Genomic DNA, 20,265 nt, shown 5'->3' on the forward strand with positions numbered 1-20,265 from the left:
TTGAATAAAGGGGCAACGCCCGAAACGTCGCCTATGACGTACTATTTATTTGAAGGTCACGGTGTTATTGACGGATGTGTTGCGTTGTGTCGTTAACGGTGTTTGGTGCACCACTGTTAACTGTGCTCTTAACCGACTTCTTGAGGCTAGAGTTAATAACACTGGTCAACACACTTTTTTCTGGCATAAGGTATTCCAACGGTTTTTATAAGGTAATTTTGGGGTGTTGATTCCAAATCTGGCATCAGTTTTTGTCTATCACATCAGGTTTTTGAGATATCAAATATTTCATTTCCAATAAAAACTGCGGAAGAAAAATATTAAATAAATGTGGATATCTACATAAAATGATATTATAAACACACTATCCTAAAAATACAGCACCATATTTTAACACTAAAGCAGTCACTGACTCGCAACAACTTGCAATCATAAGTGACAGAGTTAATTTCGGGTAAAATCAATGAAAATGGGGTATGCCGATAGCATAAAAAAGAGATGTGATAGAGCAAATCTGAGATCAGATTTGGAATCAGCACCCTGAAATTAGTCTAAAACAGCTGCAAAAGTCCAGGCCAGAAAAAAAAAAATTTGTTGTTGACCAGTGTAATAAATACATTAATTCATCTTATTATTCCGATGTTATGAAGATTGGGCAAGGCAGCAAGAACACCACCAAAACAGTCCCAGACCACACCAAGACAACACCACACAGCAGTCGTCCCTCAATAACGTGGCCACGTTAACATCGAACCGTCGATACTACGTTTAGAAATCACACTTGAGAGATTGTCACGAAAAGTCATCGAAGTTGGGCAAAATATCGGTGCGTTCAACGATTCCTCGCCTCTCTAGAGCTTCCTCCAGTGCAGCCCATTTTCCCCGGAAGCCCTGTTCTATCCGTGCGCTTGGCAGCAATATGTTCAAACATCTAAACGCCAATGTCGAGGTCTGCTGGACACGACGAGCGGGTTTCAGGAGAGAGTTCGTGTAGTTTTGCTGTTCCTCCTTAATCACAACTATAAACTAAACAACTATTTATTTTATTTTACCGGGTAAGGTCCACTGAGCTATGTAGTTCTTCTTTCAGAAACGACCTGGCCACAAATGATAACGAAGTGGCTTATCATCACGTGGAGATTTATAGCAGCCAAATACTCTAAACGCATGATGTTGATCAGGACCCGGAGAAAAATCCACGCGACCACAGGAAGAGCGACGTCCCAAACTCCAGATATACAGCAGCAGCAGGCGTCAGGGTCGGGATCGAACCCAAGCCCTCCTGCATACCAGGCGAGGGAGTTAACATCTTGCAACCGCGAAATGTCCCAAAATTTTTGGTTGCATGGTCACAAGTCGCACTGCTGTGGCTTTTCTTGAAATGTTCTTTCATTAAGGAGATGTGCGCATCGGCCTGTCCGACGCTCTGTTGCGGGTGGTGGTTACACCACCACTGCCGGATTATCCTCGTAGCAAAAGTAGCTACATATGTAGTAGCTACGGACCCCGCACTTTCAAGGGCCCCGCGCTAAATGCTTTCAAGCTATCAATTCCGGTTTAGTGATTCTGCGCTTGCTCTATTACTTTAATACTATACTGCCTTCAACTTTAATGAACGACTGGGTGTTTAAGGTTAGCGATTTGTCGCAGTATCTGGCTGTATAGCAAATGAAAAAAAATACACTTACTTTACTGTGCAAGTAAAAAGTGTTCGAATTTATTTATTTATTTAAGGCCCCTTTATAACATTTGCTGCAGGCCCCGCACCAGCTTAATCCGGCACTGGTTACACCACCAGTGTCTTCGAGGAATGTCTTAAGCCAGGATTTCGGCGACCAACATAACAAGAAGAGCCATTATTTTAGAATTCGATAACAATAAAAACCCCACCATTGGTACCTCATTTGCCAGTAACAAAATATGATCATTGTTTTTTTACCCTTTAATCTGGCAACAAAACTGACACCTTTTTACAAGGAGTAATGTTTGCATTGACCACAATACCTGCAGTCGGAATGCAAACAGTGCATACATTATCAGAGTTATGTTTTTTGTTTGCATTCCAACTGCAGGTATTGTGGTCAATGCAAACATGACTCCTTGTAAAAAAAAAAGATGTCAGTTTTGTTGCCAGATAAAGGGTAAAAAAACAATTATCAACAAAAACTCCCTCGATATTTCAAGAGCCCGTAATGGAGCGTGGCGAACGCGAGGCGGTGGTCGTTGGTAAGTAAACGTCACGAAGCGACGCTTAAAGAGCCGCGTGCGACGCTGGAGCTGCAGGTTTCCGACCCCCCGTGGGGGTTAAGGGGCCGTCCATAAATGACGTCACGCGATTTTGGACGATTTTTGACCCCCCCCCTCGTCACGCAGCGACACAAAAAGTCAGACCCCCCCCCCTCAAATATGACGTCACAAAGCTCTTCCCCCCCCCCCCCAAAAAAAAAAACATGCTTCAAATCGCTTTAAACTATTGTCATTGTAGTGCGTATTTAATGTGGCGCTGCACTCTGATGTTGTAGGAGAAAACGTTTATCAAAAAGTATTTTTAATTAAGTAGAACGTGTTGTCTATATTTATTTAAAGTTTCCGCATTTTGATGTGACGTCACATTTCTCAAACCCCCCCCCCCCTCGTCACACATCGTCACAAATGTCTGACACCCCCCCCCCCCCCCAGGTGCGTGACGTCATTTATGGACGACCCCTAAGCCAGGAGGGTTGCAATATTTTATAGGGACCCGAATGAGAATGCCTATTCTGGACGTCCACGTTGTTACCACTCTGTCCACCGGTGTTCTTCTGGATGTGGGTGAGATGCTGGGATGACAGCACAAACGCAGAAGGTGGCATCTGGACTTGAGTGGGAAGTTAAGAGCCACCGATCAGATGGCCTCTCTTCGACCGGCAGGAAAACATTGCAGTGCTGCACCTTTACATTCACTGTGATCAAGTATTTCTGCAATTGACCCATCTGCCCGTTCACACAGTAACTGCAACAACAATTATAGCAGTCAAGATGTGTTTTAATATTTTATTGCAATAGATCATCAATACAAGCCCGACACGGACATTGCGGTCACACTTGGAATTTATCAAGTAAACATTCTATTTTAGTGAAATGTCTTTCAAGTAACGAGGCTCAGCGAGGCTGTCCTGGGTAAACACGCTCTAACAATACTACAATTTGATTTGCTATGAAGGAGGGCCATTGCCCGAAACGTCGCCTCTTATGTTTCCTTTTGAGGCCAGTGTCATACACAACTGTGTTGAGTTTGTGTTGTGGTTGTGTTTTGTGCACTACTGCCAATGCACAGTGCCGGATTATCCTCGTAGCAAAAGTAGCTACAGATGCTACAGGGCCCGTACTTTCAAAGGCCCCGCGCTAAATGCTTTCTAGCTATCAATTCCGGTTCGGTGATTCTGCACTTGCTCTATTACTATAGTACTATACCGCCTTCAGCTTTTATGAACGACTGGGTGTTTAAGGTTAGCGATGTGTCGCTCTATAGCAAATGGCTGTCACCTGATGAAGCTAGTTGTAATTACTGGCGAAACGTCGTACTCAGATTGTAAATGTTGTGGCTTGGCTCTCCAACACACCGGTGTTGCTGTACTAGTGACGAATTGGCCACGTTCTGTTTACGTGACAACCCTGCCTAGTTGGCTGTGTCGGGTGGTGGCGGGTTTTAACAACACATTTATATATTTACGCGATCTAACCACGCAAGCACCGGATGCTACGTTATGAAGTTTTAAAATGAAACATCTTTGAATTATATTGTATTGAATTACATAATTATATTTCTTCATTCAAAAGCTTATATCATTTTACATCTGAAAGACTTCATTGAAAAGGACATTTCGTGTGAATTTTATCTCGTAATTAAGTAGATGGGCCTTGCTGGGGGTTCGGTTCGATGCGGACTTTCACCTGTTTGGGATTGCGGGATCGAGATGAGGCGACACGGAGCTGCTGGCCGTGCGAGAAGACCGCCGTCTGCAGATCGATGGCAACGTAATCGAACGTCTGTCCCTGCGCCTCCGTCGTTCATGCACGGGGCGCATAGGCTTGCAGCACCCCCTGCATGAAATCGACAGAAAGTGCAGCGTTCATCACAGATAAAGTTGGGCGCTTATTTATATAATATATAGACGTTTTTATGTATATATTGGCTGCGAAAGCCTACGTGTTAAACAATTACTTTACAAGTTAAAAAGTTGTGTTTTAATATTTACGTGATTTTAATCAGGGCCCCTTTATAACATATGCTACAGGCCCCGCACCAGCTTAATCCGTCACTGCCAATGCAGCAAAATCACCAAATCGTGTGTATAATACTGGAAGGCTGTAGCCATGGAGTCAACATTGGGGGGGGGGGGGGGGGGCAAATCTTCCAGGGGGTCTGTGGGTCCCCCCCAGAAAGAAATCTAAATTTGAAAACGAATTTCCTGCCATTTCCTGCCTAAATATTTAAAAATTCACTAACACATGGGAATGAATTTTTATTTATTTTTAACAATAATTTCTAATAGTGTATTGTATTACATTGCTGTTTTTTTTATTTTTTACCTATTCTTGTTTCATTGTATGTAATGGCAGAGATTAGGGATTAATAAAGTACAACCAAAACCACAATCATATAATCAGAAATCTATTTTATAGCAATATATTGGCGACATTTTGAGCATATTGAATATTGGGGATGCCCCCCCCCCCCCCCCCAATATGTATGATGTATGATAATTCCGGCCTTGTAATACTGCACTGTAATCGTACAATGAACGACCCCGCTATTGCACATGCAGATTCGAACCACAAGAGAGCAGCATTGAGAAACTTGGAATCTGGAGATGCTCATAAATACGAATCATACCCCGAAAAACATTGGCCGGACTTAATGTTTATAACGACTCTATCACTGCAGACGCCCCCACCCCCATGCCTCGCGGGTAATGAGGGTTATCTGACCCTACTTCACCATGCTGATCACTGCGTTTGCTAGTAGATAGAGTGGATGTTGCTGCAGTGCCCTCTGCTTCCCACAACGCCCACACACTTGTATAGTGGTGGTCACTCATGCAAGTACTATCCAAGCTCAACTCTAAGCGTCAGAGATCTGGTTGAGTGTGGGAGTTTTGGTTATGAATTAAATAAATCTATGCTCTTTGGTTCTTTCGAGTAAAGTAATGTAGATGAAAATTAAAATAAAATAACTAAATAAAATCACGTTTCGGAGGCAACACAAGCTTCCGTCATCATTGATTCACTACAGTAATTTTGATGTGGCTGTTCCACCTGATGACGGATGCTTGTGTTGCCTCCAAAACGTCGTGATTTAATTTAGTTATTTTCATTTTTTTTCCATCTACGTGACTTTACCGAAAGAACCAGAGTATGGATCCTTGCAGTCACGAAACATTCAAATCTAGAATAAATCTATATGCAACATCTCAAGTTGTTGACAATATGGGGAGGGGGGTTCAGGAAGTTTGAATGCTGCGTCATGTTGTTTTGGAATTGAACTTATCACACTAACACAGCAGGCCTTCATTACATCCTGTTCGTGCCAACTTCAGACTGAAACGTTGGTCAAGGCAGGCAAACGAGGCTCTCCTCCCACCTTGCTCATTAGCTCCCACCACTCCGTTTGTCAATGTCCAGTAGGGGCAAGTAATAAACGTTAACATACAAAAAGAAACACGTTAGGAGTACAAACAACAATCGTGTTCTTGTATTCATGATAAAAAATTTTGACCATTAAGTGCTGCCCCCTATTGTGTAGAGGCTACTCAAAATGGATTTCAGAGGTAGTTCTACGATATCCGCTTCCACTGGCCGTTCTCCATACACGGTTGCAAAGCTGTCAAATGGGTACTTGTCTCATGAATGTGACGCACATATCACGAGGGTAAACCTGGGGCAGGAAATGCTAAAATATTTAAAATATTGTCGACACTCCCATGAGGACAATTATGTCCAATACGTTCATTCTATCATTGGATTCAATTTGAAATTGTCAACTACACCAATGTCTAGAAACGTTTTTATTTTACCTGGCAAAGCCCACTGATCTATATCGCTTTTTCACAAGTGACCTGGCCACAAATGATACATCTCAATGCAGTGGCTTGCCATGTGGAAATTTATAGCAGCCGAATACTATAAACTCATGTTTATAAATGTGGAAGGAAAACCGAGGAAAATCCGCGCGACCACGGGAGACACAACTCCTAATATACAGCTGTCAGGGTCGGGATTGAACCCAACTCCTGTGGACAAGGAGAGGTTATTAACATATCTTGGAAGTCAGCTCAATGGGTTTCTCACCTTGCTGAATTAAGGACACACGTGTATCTCGGCGACAGATCTACCGGGTCCAGTTCGCCAACACAAGGCAGAGAGCGATGCCCTGATATGACCCAGACAGGACGATTTTGTCAACTGAAAAGCTTCACGACATATATTCAGAAGTTTGGCATTCAAATATCATTAGGATTCAAAAATCCACTTTTACATTTTCTTAAGTTTATGCTCGTGTCCATTTGTAAAGATATTTTTTACGGATTAAGATGTACATATTCTATCGTGAAACCTCTTAAATGCCCAGCACTTTGGCTACAAAATAAAGAGGGCTGGGGAACACATTTCGACTTCAAAAAGGGTTCAGTGAACCATGCCCAGCTACCGATTGGGATTTTATTAAATCACTTCTACGTGACTTTACCGAAAGAACCAAGAATATGGTCAACACCAGTTCTCACGCTCAACAGAAAATGCCCCTGCACACATCTTTGCAAATTTTATTCATCTGCAAAATAAAAATAAAGTCATTTCCTGTACACATGGATGTAATATTCACATAACACTTGACATGGACTGCGTACAGTGCATACAAAAAAAAGCATCCACTAAAATGCATTCATGAAAACTTTGATTACGTTTGACAATTGGGTTTTTTGGGTTAGATCGTGAATAAAAATCGTGGCATAGACTCCTCGACCGGACATAGCCAATTACCAAGTGTCAAGTGAACACACGCGACAAGCGCATTACTGCGTCAGCACGTTTCATTTGCCAAGTGGAATAAGAGCATCACGTGCTTCACTGCAACACTTTTATTAAATGAAAATTACTTCTCAAAAGCGTCATGCTTGTTCACTTGACACTCACGGATTGGCCGTCTCGGGTGGAGGAGGGTTTACAACATTTTTTTTTTTACACACGACTCAACCCAAAAAACCCAGTTGTGAATGCTATTGGTCACAAAAAGCCAACGTAGAAATTTTACTTTAATTACCTCTAACAGAGCTCCAGTCTCAAAGCACCTGTCAGTATTCGATTGATTCTTTTTCCCCTAACGGGAGTATAATGCGGACAATTGCTCGATTTTGTGAAAGTTTAGATCGCGACAGCACGCGTGGCATCCTGTTAAAATACCACGGTGACACTGGTCTTCAATGTCTACCTCTGGTTAGTGTAACAAAAGACAGCCCATCAACACTGTAAACACCTGCCTTGGGTGATATCCACTCACCAATTTCCTCCAACAAAGGGCATGGGCCCCCCCATTGCCCATCACCCTCTGGCCCCGCGCTGTGAGCAGTCACAATGCTAATCCATTTTTCTTTTGTTGAGCACACGAGCCACTTCGTGCGCACCTGGCCACCAGCCCACAGGTCAAACAAGGCAATTGGCCGTAATGGGTCAGAGAAACACCAGAACGGAGTAAAACCCCCCAAAAAAATACTCCCTAGAATTAGCGTGACAAAACAGGCATTATTCCACAGGTGCATTAATTCTGGTTGAGCACCGCATATGTGAGCATCGCATATTCAAAACTATATAAAGATATTAAGGACAATCAGTCAGACTTTATTCCAGATGGTAAGGCCTATTGAGCTAAGTAGATATTTTACAACCACCACAAGAACGCCCAGTAAGCTGGAGAATGTGCAAACGTGAGCAAAAACTTAAATTATCCACATGAAAGACTGTACAGGTGGACCATGGATAGTTTCGTCCCATTTTCCTCCGACTTTAAAGTATGGCCAGATATGTTGTGTGTGGAAAAGTGCATCACATCGCGACGAACGCAATCCTGAATAAAGAGAATATTATAAAAGGGTGAAATGCAGGTGTCTCTTCCATGCAAGGTCGTGTTGCAGCTTTCCGACATTGCAATGTTTGTATTGACAGGCAGCGACGTCGACAGGCTTTGCTTTAACTTCGACACGTTTCCACGAGTTGTATCTGGAGGTGGCTGGAATTATGCGTATTGAATGGTGGCTTTGTCGTCTCTATCTTCTGATGGTTAGTCAGTCAGAAGCATAGAATGTCGTTTCAATCAGATTCACAATGACGCAAAGAAATCTTCCATTTCATCAAATTTACTTTCTAAACTTTTCATGTATTTCTCAACCTCAGGATCTCTTGATTGAATGCCCATATCTTCGCAAGCTTTATCAAACTCCTTAGAATCCTGTGTTAAAACGGAGTATACAGTACAAATTTACATAAAACACTTCAAATACAAGTTGTAATAACAGTGAATCATTGCAAATACAATAGCATTTTTACAAGCTATATCATTAAGGTGGAAAACCTGTTTTTCCTCCATAATAGATTACCCTGGCTTAAACACATTATAGTTGTATTAAACCATTAGGTTAACATAGGACTCCTTTAACTTACAAATTGGGGAAATGTGATTATGGAATTGACAATTCAAAGCAACCTTTTGATGGTGTAGTGATCAAAGTTAACAAGAAATCAATCATTGGCCCAGAGAATAACTACAGGACAGCCTCATGGTTCTCACCTGTGGGACGTCACTCAAGTCCATCTTGTACATTTTCCCACCGAACCGAGGGCCCTCCAGGAAGAGGTTCCAAACACTACTCGCCAACCTGCACATGCACTCATTCTCGTAACCGTACACAGCACCGTCCTCCGTCACCAGCACGACCCACTGCAGACCCAATGCCAACGATGGCACGTTGTCCAAGCAGCCGATCACCGTCATGTCCTGCTCCTTTTCCAGAAACAGGCTGTTCCAGGCGCCCATCATCGAAGTGATATTCCTGCGTAGGAAACACATCAAGCAGCTCTTTTATGCCGTGTCCATTCGGGGATGCAAGAATGAGCAAGTGAATTGAGATGACATTAACAACCAAGTTTTTTTAGCATCTTTCAAAGCACTAAGAACCAACAAGGTCGTTTTCTATGCAGTCATTGTAACCAGCCTACACCAACCAGTGTGGCAAAGTATGATAATAAAATAAAGTCCACGACATCTATAGTGTGGGGAGGCCCTCATCCAGCAGTGGATTGATGGAGGCCTTTGCATGTACATCATGCAGGAGTGTGGCATCAACCATCATTTTGCACCAATGGTAACCTTTACAAAGCATGTTTACATGTTTACACCGTCAATCTGCACGAACCGCAAACTTCAAAGGGTTTAGTGGACACCTCGTACACCAGAGTCCACACTTGAATTCGATTCTGCCAAAGAGCGTCCATTCACGCAGTCTCATCAGCCCCACTGATGGTCCTCGACATGCACACCAAGACACCGCTACGCTGTGTTCACCTGTAGTTGGTTCCCTCTTGGCCGCACACCGTGAATGGGAAGTCGGGACAGTTTTTTAGGAGGAGCTTCTTGTTGTTATGTTTCTTCACCACCTTCCGCAGCTCCGTCTTGAAGTCTCTCGAATCCTTCAAAGCAATGAAGTCCTTCTTGACCTCGCTCTTGTTGGTCACGTTCACCTTTTTATCTTTCTTGAATGTGTTCAAATTATTCCTACATCAGGAAAGACAGAAAGGCGCGCACATTGTACGAGATGTGCAGCAGGTTTCGTTCAATTTTTTCTGATGGGCCACAATAAAATTGGCGTTGTGGTCGGTCGCGTGATTGCATGATGCGGATGTGACCACTAATATGTACGACTCAGTGCCACTCCTTTTTCATGTCACTATTCTATCTCGTGTCGCCTGCTCTATCTCATTTCTTTCCCTTGTCCAATCATCCAACATTTCTAAATATATCAAAATATTTATTTAGACTGGAGGAATCCGATTAGCTATTAAGCCATTTGTCACAATGTCATATATATATCTCGGCGCACTCGGCAGTCTAACCACACAGCCTTTGCCAGACAGATTTGGCCACAGGCCACCAGTTGTACAGTACGGTGATAATAAACCTATCTTGCGGAAATGACGCAGCCGTAGTTCAAATGTAAACATTTGGAGGGAGGGGGGTTACCGAAAATGCTTAAGGAAATGAAAACAAATATTTGAGATTTTCACAGAGTAATGTAATGGTGAATCACTCAACATTACGGTTGGGTGTGGCAATGAGCCACCCTGTCCTGTGACTTCATGGCAAACAGCAATTATTAATAAATTACTCAGAAATTCCATCTCCTGTGGCCGTTACCAACGTTTTAATAATTTAAGTAAACACTAAGTTCTCTTGTACAGGATTACCTCCCTACAGCTAGCAGTGGACCATCCAATACCATGGGCCCTTCCATTTGTCACTCGGGCTCAATGAGACATGTGTAATGTATTTAGAAATGTGACCACAGACACAACACACATGTGCCTCTTATGTTTTAGTCAGAGGTATTGAATTTGTTTCCGCAGGTAAGAAACACTCAGCAAGATTGATCCCGTGGAGGGCCTTGGTGAAAAGAAACAGTAGCGAATACATCTTTAGCATTGCAGACACTGAGTAGAAACGCATTCGGGGGGGGATTCAAGCCATGTACCATTCAAGTAACACTGGCAGGCAACACAGAAACACATTACATAACGCAGTGGATTCACCGACCCCAAGGGACATCTTAAATGAAGGAAACATTTTAAAAAGCCAGGAAAGGGAGATATGTTATACCGAAAACCATGAAAGCGAGGTCGTTCCAAAACGAAATGGTTCACTGTGGCTAAATATCACTCTGGGTATGTTAAAGCGGAACTGGCAAGGAGCTTCTTGGGCAACGTGATGTGGGGACTGCGCCGAAAGACGAAAATGTTCGATTTGTTTTGGTAGTTTGAGGTTGAACGATGATCAATTACGCAATTTGCCGAGTACCAAGAGGAGTCAGGTTTACGTTTAAAGATCACAGTGGTGTGTTGTTAATTAAACTATTTTTTATTTTAACCAGGTAAGTCCCACTGAGCTGCTATATAGCTGTCACAAATGATAGCTCAATAAAGTGGCTTATCATCATGTGGAAATGTAAGGCAACCAAATACTCTCACACGCACGTTTCGAAACGTGGAGGGTCAATATCCACTCGTGAGACAGAGGGAAATACAATTAATGAATATATACAATAGACCAATTTTTTCCCCTTAAAATTGTTCTTTTGCGAGCATGGAACATTTATTTTGGAGCCGAGGATAACGTCCAGATATTTGAGATTGTCAACGAGTTCAATGAACCCACGAGTCTAAAAAAACAATTTAAGTGCCATATGTACACGCAAGTGAAGTGTCGTCTCTCGCTAACACGACTGAGTTTGAAGCGCCTATGGGTGAGAAACACGCATTGCACAATGGACACAGAGCCGTGGCTTTATTAATACAATGGAACATTCAAGGGGAACTTTCGGTTCATGTCTAATCCACTGTGGCTTCCATGACTCACACACGTATTGGATTCTGTACATTCACGGCCATGACATTTCCGAGAAACTTGTACAAAAAACCCCCAATTGTATCATTGCCGTGTTGTATGGAGTTTTAAGATAACCCAACACTGCGTGCTCGACATGGCTTTAACCCATAGGGTAGGAAAATAACACGTAATTAAAACTGAAAATACCCATGACGGCTTTTTTTAAGGTTTTCTCTTGTTCATCCCGTAAATAGTATCCAATATGTAGGCATTTCATTATCAAGCCGTGCTTCTGTAAGCGACTTGATAACAAATAAAACCCCTAAGGGTTGTACCAAAGTCCATATGTATGCCAGTCACGCACCTGGCTCCTGTAACAAGCGAGTTGATTCCCATCACCAATCAGTGACGTCTAATCAACCGCTGGCCTAAGGTCACATCACTGAAAGCTGTCGCCACCCATCACGACACCTACCAAAAAACACCCGGGCGCCCGTACGCGAGCCGATTTTTAAATCCTTTATATTAAGCTCGCTTGCTTGCTTGCGTGCTTGCTTGCGACCGTGAAAACCTTTCGGTCGTTTTTTAACCCACTTCCCGTGATCCAATCGAGCTGACATTTTGCACACAGACTCGTTGTGTGAGACAATTAATGTTCGTGAAAAATTTTTTCCAAAATTTTACACTCTTTAGGGAAAAATAAATAAATATTTAATTACCAATTGCTTAATACTGCAGACAATCATCTGACCCATAGGTGGCAGCCATCTCAAGCCAGAGGACGAGAGGACTCTAGCCTCCACGCATATAAAGGATTTAGAGTGAACAACGTTGTTTTTACGGGTTATACTTATATCGCTCCATCTCCGTTGCCACGTCCTCTAGGACACACGTTCCCCCATCCATTGATCCCTCTCCTCTCCCTCAAAAGCCATTCTTAGATCACCGTCCACCAAACCGGAACGGAACATGCCCCGCGGAGATGGAGCGCCCAACTGGGACCAATTTCGCGTGCGGACGCGAGATTTCGGATGCCACAGCGCACAACGGCGTTAAAGGGGGGGGGGCGATGTTGCCAGGAAGACGTCTCAAGCCAGCAGTGGATCGGAGCCCGTGGGGCCCTATGACCCAATGTGAAAGCGATGAGTGAGGAAGTTCCAATGTCGCCTCACTTCGCAGTCTCCGCCACGCAGAGGCGCTGGCGAAGAGGGCCCACAAACGACCCCGCCCGTCATCCATCTTTGCGCCACGATGTCACAATTCGCCACGTTCTCACGCCATGTAAGGGATTGTATATTAAACTAAATATATATTACACATTGACTTGCTTTGTCAATACACACGAACTACGCGAGCCGTGTGAACGTCTCACGGGGAATGCGTTTGAGGTGGCAAAGCTGCCAATTAATTAGTTTTTCCTCCACATCTGTCAATACTTTTCTATTATTTCACTTTACCAGCGCTGTCCCTTTGCTTTTTTTCTTCAGAAGCAGACCTGGCCATCACAAAACGATAGCTTCAACTCGCAAAAAGGCTTTTCATTATCATGTATAGCAGCCAAATAATTATTTTTTAATTTAAAAAAACCCACCGCGTGCGTGTCTCGATTCTAAATGCGGAAGCGAAATTGGAGAAAAACCCGACGGGGACAGAGACGAGAGACACAAAAGAACACGCAGATTATTTAAACGTACAGCAGGCGTCAAAGGTCTGGATATAAACTACGACTGTGTTGTAGCAAGGCGAGTGAGTTGCCGTCTCTCTCAAAAAGCCACATCGTGGTGGCGGCCCTCACCATCCCCTAACGATGACACCCAAGAACGACGCAAAAGGGGGGTGGGGGTTGTAACAACAGAGACGCGGTCACCATTTTAGAGAGCAAATACCACGAGTTTGTCGTCGTCGTCGTCCCGTTTAAAGTGGACGCCGTGGTAAAGCGAACAAAAGGAAACCCACGAACAAAGAAGCCACCTTCTTACCCGTTCTGGGGGTTACGCAAGTTCTTGGATAACTCGGTCAGGGTGTCGGTTGTCATTTCGGCGCAGGCGTATTTTTCAAACTACAATACTGCTGTTGCTTTCCTCAACAAAACAAAACACCGAGCAAAAACTATAAGACCTCGCAAAAGAGGCCCGATCGACGGAAGAGATTCAAAAGAACGGCGAGAAAATTCGCTCGATCACCTCACCCTTTGGTTATTTCGGTAAAGAAACGCAAGTAGGAAACTAAAACAAAACAAAAATAAAATATCACGGTCCGATCGCCACACAAGCGATCGACACGTCGTGATATAATATTTTCTGCTTTGGCTTAGTTTTCTAACTGCGTGACCTTACCGAAACAACCAAAGAGTATGGATTCGTTAAGTCACGAAAGCTTTAAATCCAGACACAGAGTTGCAGCTACACAAGAAGCAACAAAGACGACTTCCCACGTCTGATCAGCAACTCGCTCGGTCAACCCACTCGTGGTTACTGAGGGGGCGGGGTCACTGAGGGGGCGGGGTTACTGGGAGGGCGGGGCGTACGTCACTCAAACGTGCCGCGTGTTGCTATTGGTCGAGCCGCCAACCGCCGCCGGCCTCAACCAATCACGAGAGTCCCCGCCCCGCCCCGCGAGACTGGCGCGTCACGCCGTGACGCAATTTACGGGAAATCGCGTCACGCCGTGACGCGATTTACGGGAAATCGCGTCACGGCAACGCCAACAATAGCATGTTTGTCAGCAGCAATAGCATCGTGTTCTTGGTTCTTTCGGTAAGGTCACGTAGAAGGGAAATAATAAAATAACAAAAATATAAAACAACAAAATTATCACGACGTTTCGACTGCAACACACGCAATCGTCATCAGGTGTGAAATCCACACATTTTCTTGCTGTGGATTTCACGCCTGATGATGATTGCTTGTGGTGCAGTCGAAACGTCGTGATAATTTTATTGTTTTATATTTATTATTATTTTATTATTTCCCTTTTACGTGACTTTACTGAAAGAACCAAGAATATGAATCCCTGCAGTCACGAAAGCTTTAAATCAGCAATATCATTGTCAAATTTGACCTAAGGTCTACACTCATTTACCAGCTTAATATTCCCTATTGCCGTACATATACTGGAGGAAGGGCCTTTGCTATTGATGCCCCCAGGGTCTGGAATGCTGTTGCAAATAAATTGAAACTTGAGTCACTACCTATGAGATCTTCACTCAAAACTGCTTTAGAGGAGTTGTACACCCCTAGCTGCCAGTGCTATTCAGTGACCTAAAATAAAATGTTTCGCTCCGGATGATCGCTACAAAGTATGACCTGTGTTTTGATTTAGTGTGCTGATCTTAAAGGTGCATTGAAAAATTACAATACTCCGATTGATGCTCCTGCTGTTGTGGAGTGACTCATGCAGCCAGCTATGGCTGCAGGGTTTTGGTAGTACATGTTGTTTATGCCATTTATTGTTAAAATTCCGTCAGTTCCTATGATTGCTTTTTCATTGCCTTCATGGCTTTATTTTGGTGATTTCGAAAAGTGTATTGGTTTAGCCATGTTTGTGTTGTTGTAGTACAGAGTTAGACTGATGGCCTTAATCTAAGTTGTCTTGTGGTTGTTGTTGTTGTTTGACTTGCATCCCACTGGGATTTTTGCACACAGCGTTGGTGTACGGTGTTTTTTCTGCAATATTTTTGCTGTCTTTTCTTGGATTTTCTCTTTGCACTTAGTCACATATTCACTTTAAGATGTTTTTTTTGTTCATGTTTTTGTTTTTTGTTTGTTGCGGTTGCACCCGATTCAAGAGCTGAATGGCTCACAGGGCTATACCTAATAAATGAACTTGAACTTGAACAGCATTATCATCATCAACATCATCAGCAGCATCATCATCAGCATGATCATTAACATCATCAGCAGCAGCATCATCATCATCAGCAGCAGCAACATCATGAGCATGATCATCAACATCAGCAGCAAGATCATGAGCATGATCATCAACAGCATCAGCAGCAACATCATCAGCATGATCATCAGCAGCAACATCATCAGCATGATCATCAACATCATTAGCATGATCATCAACAGCATCAGCAGCAAACATCATGAGCATGATCATCAACATCATCAGCAGCAACATCATCAGCATGATCATTAACATCATCAGCAGCATCATCAGCATGATCATCAACAGCATCAGCAGCAACATCATCAACATGATCATCAACATCATCAGCAGCAACATCATCAGCATCAGCAGCAACATCAGCATGATCATCAACATCATCAGCAGCAACATCATCAGCATGATCAGCATCAGCAGCAACATCAGCATGATCACTAACAGCATCAGCAGAAAACATCATCATCATGATCACTAACATCATCAGCAGCAACATCATGAGCATGATCATTAACATCAGCAGCAACATCATGAGCATGATCAGTAACATCATCAGCAGCAACATCATGAGCATGATCATTAACATCATCATCAGCAGCAACATCATGAGCATGATCATTAACATCATCATCAGCAAACAGTATCGTTGGCGTCAGCGTCATCAGTAGGAGCGTAATGGGCGTCAGCAAGCAGTAGCAGCATCATTAGCAGTAGCATCATCATATGACCCTCATCAGCAGCATTCGCAGCCGATAGAATTAATTCATACTGATAGGAACGAAGTGGACCAGACCACCAATAGATTAATGTGTCCGTCCGTCCGACTGTCCGTCCGTCCGTCCGTCCGTGTATCAACATCACCCCCTACTGCAAACACTTGGCATGACCCTGTCCGACAAGATGGCCGCCCGCTCCCCCTGCGATCTGTGAATTAAACAAGATGGCCGTCGCTTCCGGCGCATCACGGCAAAACTTTAAACTTCGCTTCAAAATTACTTTACTGAAACGCAGCACGTTTTTTTTAAGACAGAGACAAGAAACATTAACACAGAGACGACATACATTTAATCGCCTTATTTGTGCACGAAAAGCACGGCGCGAGACCTAGTGCGGCAGGCTTCGCGAGGCCTAGTGCGGCAGGCTTATTAACACAGAGATGAAACGCAGCACTTTATTTAAAAAAAAATTACTTTACTGAAACGCAGCACGTTTTTTTTAACACAGAGACAAGAAACATTTATTAACACAGAGACGAGATACATTTAATCGCCTTATTTGTGCACGAAAAGCACGGCGCGAGGCCTAGTGCGGCAGGCTTATTAACACAAGAGATGAAACGCAGCACTTTATTTAAAAAAAAATTACTTTACTGAAACGCAGCACGTTTTTTTTAACACAGAGACAAGAAACATTTATTAACACAGAGACGAGATACATTTAATCGCCTTATTTGTGCACGAAAAGCACGGCGCGAGGCCTAGTGCAGAAGGTGGTGGTGGGGGATGGTGGTGGTGGGGGGTGGTGAGGGCTGGTGGGAGGGGTGGTGTTGAGGGTAGTGTTGGGGGGTCTTTAAATCTCACAGCGTTTCTTGTCAAAACAAACTTTTAATTAACGTTACACTAGAATACAGTAATTTTTTCTTTAACTCCTCTATACCCGGTCGATATCCCTGTACCGGTACTAAGTATTATTCCTACCAGCCCACCCCGCAGGGTCCTGTTACTGGTAGGAACCTCCTGGTTACACCAGCCCACAGGGGATTATTGTGTCCGTCGTGCAGGGAAGGGCTGGGTGGGGAGGGGCTGGGTGGGGGGTGGGAGGGGTGGGGCTGGGTGGGGAGGGGCTGGTCACCCCGTGGTGCCCTTATAAAACTCAACGTTTAACCTACTCACGCCGGCTTGTGACCGCCCTCAGAGTCGGGGATATTTGCGGAATACACCACGCCGCCGTTGACCCTGGCCATTGACCGAGCAACCCAACGTTCCTACCAGCTCCCTCCGCAAGAATGTGTTTAACAACATCATGAATACTATTGACTCAATGAGGACACAACAACCACCGTTGGCCAAGAGGTGGCAGTGACATTGAAAACGTCAAGTAGCTGATAGGTCACAGGTGCCATTGTTTGACAGATGGCAGAAACACCACACCCCAAGTGCTAAAAAAACGCCTCACATCAGTCCCCTGCAATGCTTCTTTATCATAACACGCTTTTATTAACTCACTCTGTTGTTGTATCCTCACATCTTGCAACTCAATTTTTACCCACTTCCCAATGTGGCATCGACTGCGAACTTGGTATACTTATGTCATACTGATGACAATACTATATTCTATCATAAAAAAATAAAAAATATATATTTTTAAACATTTTTTTACATGTTATGTTTCGGCTTGGATCTAATTGGCCACGGTCCCTTACGTTATGGCAAGCTTCGGGGCCATTTCCTTGAGTCGTGGAGTTCTGCCATTACTAGTACATTTCTTAAAAGCGTGTTTAAAAAAAGTTGTTTTATATTACTCATGCCCTTGTCAGAATGTTCCCCTTTGTCTACGAGTTGACCGTGTTTCTCTGGTCCGTATCGTACGAGGAAATGCGCATCGATTCGACCCTTGTTGAGGCACATTGCCGTACTGTTTTTCATGAACTTAAAGTTTTCCAAAACCGAAGCTCTGGATTTTCCCCAGAACGAGACATTTTAAAGGGTTACACACACACAAAGAATATGAATCGTAATAACGAAACTGACGTGAAATATTACACCTATTCGCCCTTTATCACAAACTAGTTCATAAAGCCTGTCTTCACCAAGCAAGAGTTTTCAATAAATATAATAACCTGATATGATTTTCCTTACAATTTGTATCGACGATCAGACACTACTCCAAAACCGTGTATTTTTCCACACAAAAAACACAAAAATAGCTTACATGATTCATAAACTGCTCAATTTCAATATTCCCTTGTTTAATTAGAAAGAACACAAATTAATGAACTTAATACTCTATGAGGAGAAGGTCCTATATTTTACCGTTTGCTAACTATTCAGATTTGAACATAAAATGCGTATTTTTTCGTTCAAAACCGCTTGAATCCGAATATCTAAAAAAAAGATAGAATGGTTTTCGCTTTTTTTTATTTGATGTTTAACGCTCTAGCAAACAAACAAAAAAACACGATCATATTTTGAACGGTGTCTGAATGACACACACAAACATGTTTATGGGGCACTTATTATCGAGATTCGGGGGAGCCTTAAAATGAAAAATCTCGGATTTTCAGATGTTCCTGTTGTTTGTGTCCTAAAAGCTACATAAACACCACATTTCAGCTTTATACCTTGTCGCAAAGTACCCTGGAGGTTTTTTTGAGACATAGATAACAAAAATCTCACATTTTGCCAATTAAAACAAATATAATCGGCAACGTTTCGGGCAATGGCCCTTCTTTACGGCACACGTGTCAGAGGTTAACTCATTCAGCAGTGGCTAAATCATTAGAGGGACTTTAAAAATTGTACAGGGTGGTTCAGATGTCTTCTGACCCCCATTTAATTATCTAAAACTTAACATTTATGCATACCAATGACGCTGTGAAAACTAAAATTAATAAGCAAAGGAAATTATATGTTACGGGGTTAATTAATTGGGGTCACAAGACATCTGGACTACTATGTGCATGTCAATCTGTAACGTAAACTACATAACGTATAATTCAACCTGTTAATCACTTCCACATATATATTCATACATCTTCAGTGTATTTGTAAGTGTCATATTTAATACTGACACGTCTACAGTTTTTTTTTAAATCATACACAATAAACTTAGTTCTAACCATTTTTAAATCCTTTATATTAAGTTCACTTGCTTGCTTAGGACCGTGCAAATCTTTCGGTCGTTTTTTAACCCACTTCCCGTGATCCAATCGAGCTGACATTTTCCACACAGACTCGTTGTGCGTGACAATTAATGTTCGTGAAAAAATTTTCCCAAAATTTTACACTTTTTAGGACAAAAATATTATATTTTATTACCAATTGCTTAATGGTGCAATGCAATCATCTGACCCATAGGTGGCAGCCATCTCAAGCCAGAGGACGAGATGACTCGAGCCGCCACGCATATAAAGGATTTATAGTGAAAAACTTTGTTTTTACGGGTTATACTTATTTGTTGTAAGGTCCTTTTCATGCAGCAGTACTCTGGGCTTCCATACGTATGTGTAGTATTCCGGTTTGTCTTGAGCAACTTGTCTGCTGTTACTAAATACTTTACATTTCTCGTTTTAACCGCACGAACTCGTGGCAAAGGTCACATTCGCGATGTTCGCCGCAAGTGTAGGTGTACAGTAGAACTGCATGTGGTAAACAACTTATCGACAAAAATGACTGGCGCAGTAGCCTAACTTCCCCATTTAATTGTTTGTAAAGTTTCGATTTAGTCATCTGCAATGGGAACTCGTCCACGACGTGGATATGAAGTACTACTGCAGTTGTTACTCTACTACGTTGTTTGTCTCTTGTGATGACGCCTTCATCATCATTTCATACCTGTCAACCCCTTATCAGTGCCCTACCTTATTACAGACCAGCTCATACCTTCTTGGTCAACCCGTGCCCCTTATAGATCTCAACGTTCATCCTACAAAGTCCCATCACAAGGAAGAAACACAGACGAAACATTTGTTGCCCGTACTGAAACGGCTGTACGTCGTGTGGACCTGAAAACTCAATTTCCTTGTACAAAAA

The 20,265-nt window shown here is 42.9% G+C and overlaps 1 protein-coding gene across 1 annotated transcript; it reads right to left on the minus strand.

The window, feature by feature from the left end:
• Positions 1-6,791: 6,791 nt before the first annotated feature.
• LOC133354085 (uncharacterized) lies at positions 6,792-14,079 on the minus strand. The gene is made up of 4 exons (XM_061570652.1): positions 13,609-14,079; positions 9,596-9,805; positions 8,822-9,083; positions 6,792-8,482 (listed from the first exon to the last, which is right to left on the minus strand). Exons 1-4 carry the CDS (start codon positions 13,662-13,664, stop codon positions 8,354-8,356), a joined length of 657 nt encoding a protein of 218 aa, XP_061426636.1. The 5' UTR covers positions 13,665-14,079; the 3' UTR covers positions 6,792-8,353.
• Between the last annotated feature and the right edge of the window lie 6,186 nt (positions 14,080-20,265).

Source organism: Lethenteron reissneri, chromosome 46 (assembly GCF_015708825.2).
Source record: "Lethenteron reissneri isolate LAM-NWPU_2019-01 chromosome 46, ASM1570882v1, whole genome shotgun sequence".
Classification (NCBI taxonomy): domain Eukaryota; kingdom Metazoa; phylum Chordata; class Hyperoartia; order Petromyzontiformes; family Petromyzontidae; genus Lethenteron; species Lethenteron reissneri.

Bases quoted from the DNA above. Each gene is read 5' to 3' on its own strand.
- LOC133354085 (XM_061570652.1), bottom strand. From the start codon at position 13,664: ATGACAACCGACACCCTGACCGAGTTATCCAAGAACTTGCGTAACCCC. The intron at 9,806-13,608 runs GTAAGAAGGTGG...TTCCTGATGTAG, and splicing joins TTGCGTAACCCCCAGAACGG to GAATAATTTGAACACATTCA. The intron at 8,483-8,821 runs GTGAGAACCATG...GTTTTAACACAG, and splicing joins ACTTGAGTGACGTCCCACAG to GATTCTAAGGAGTTTGATAA.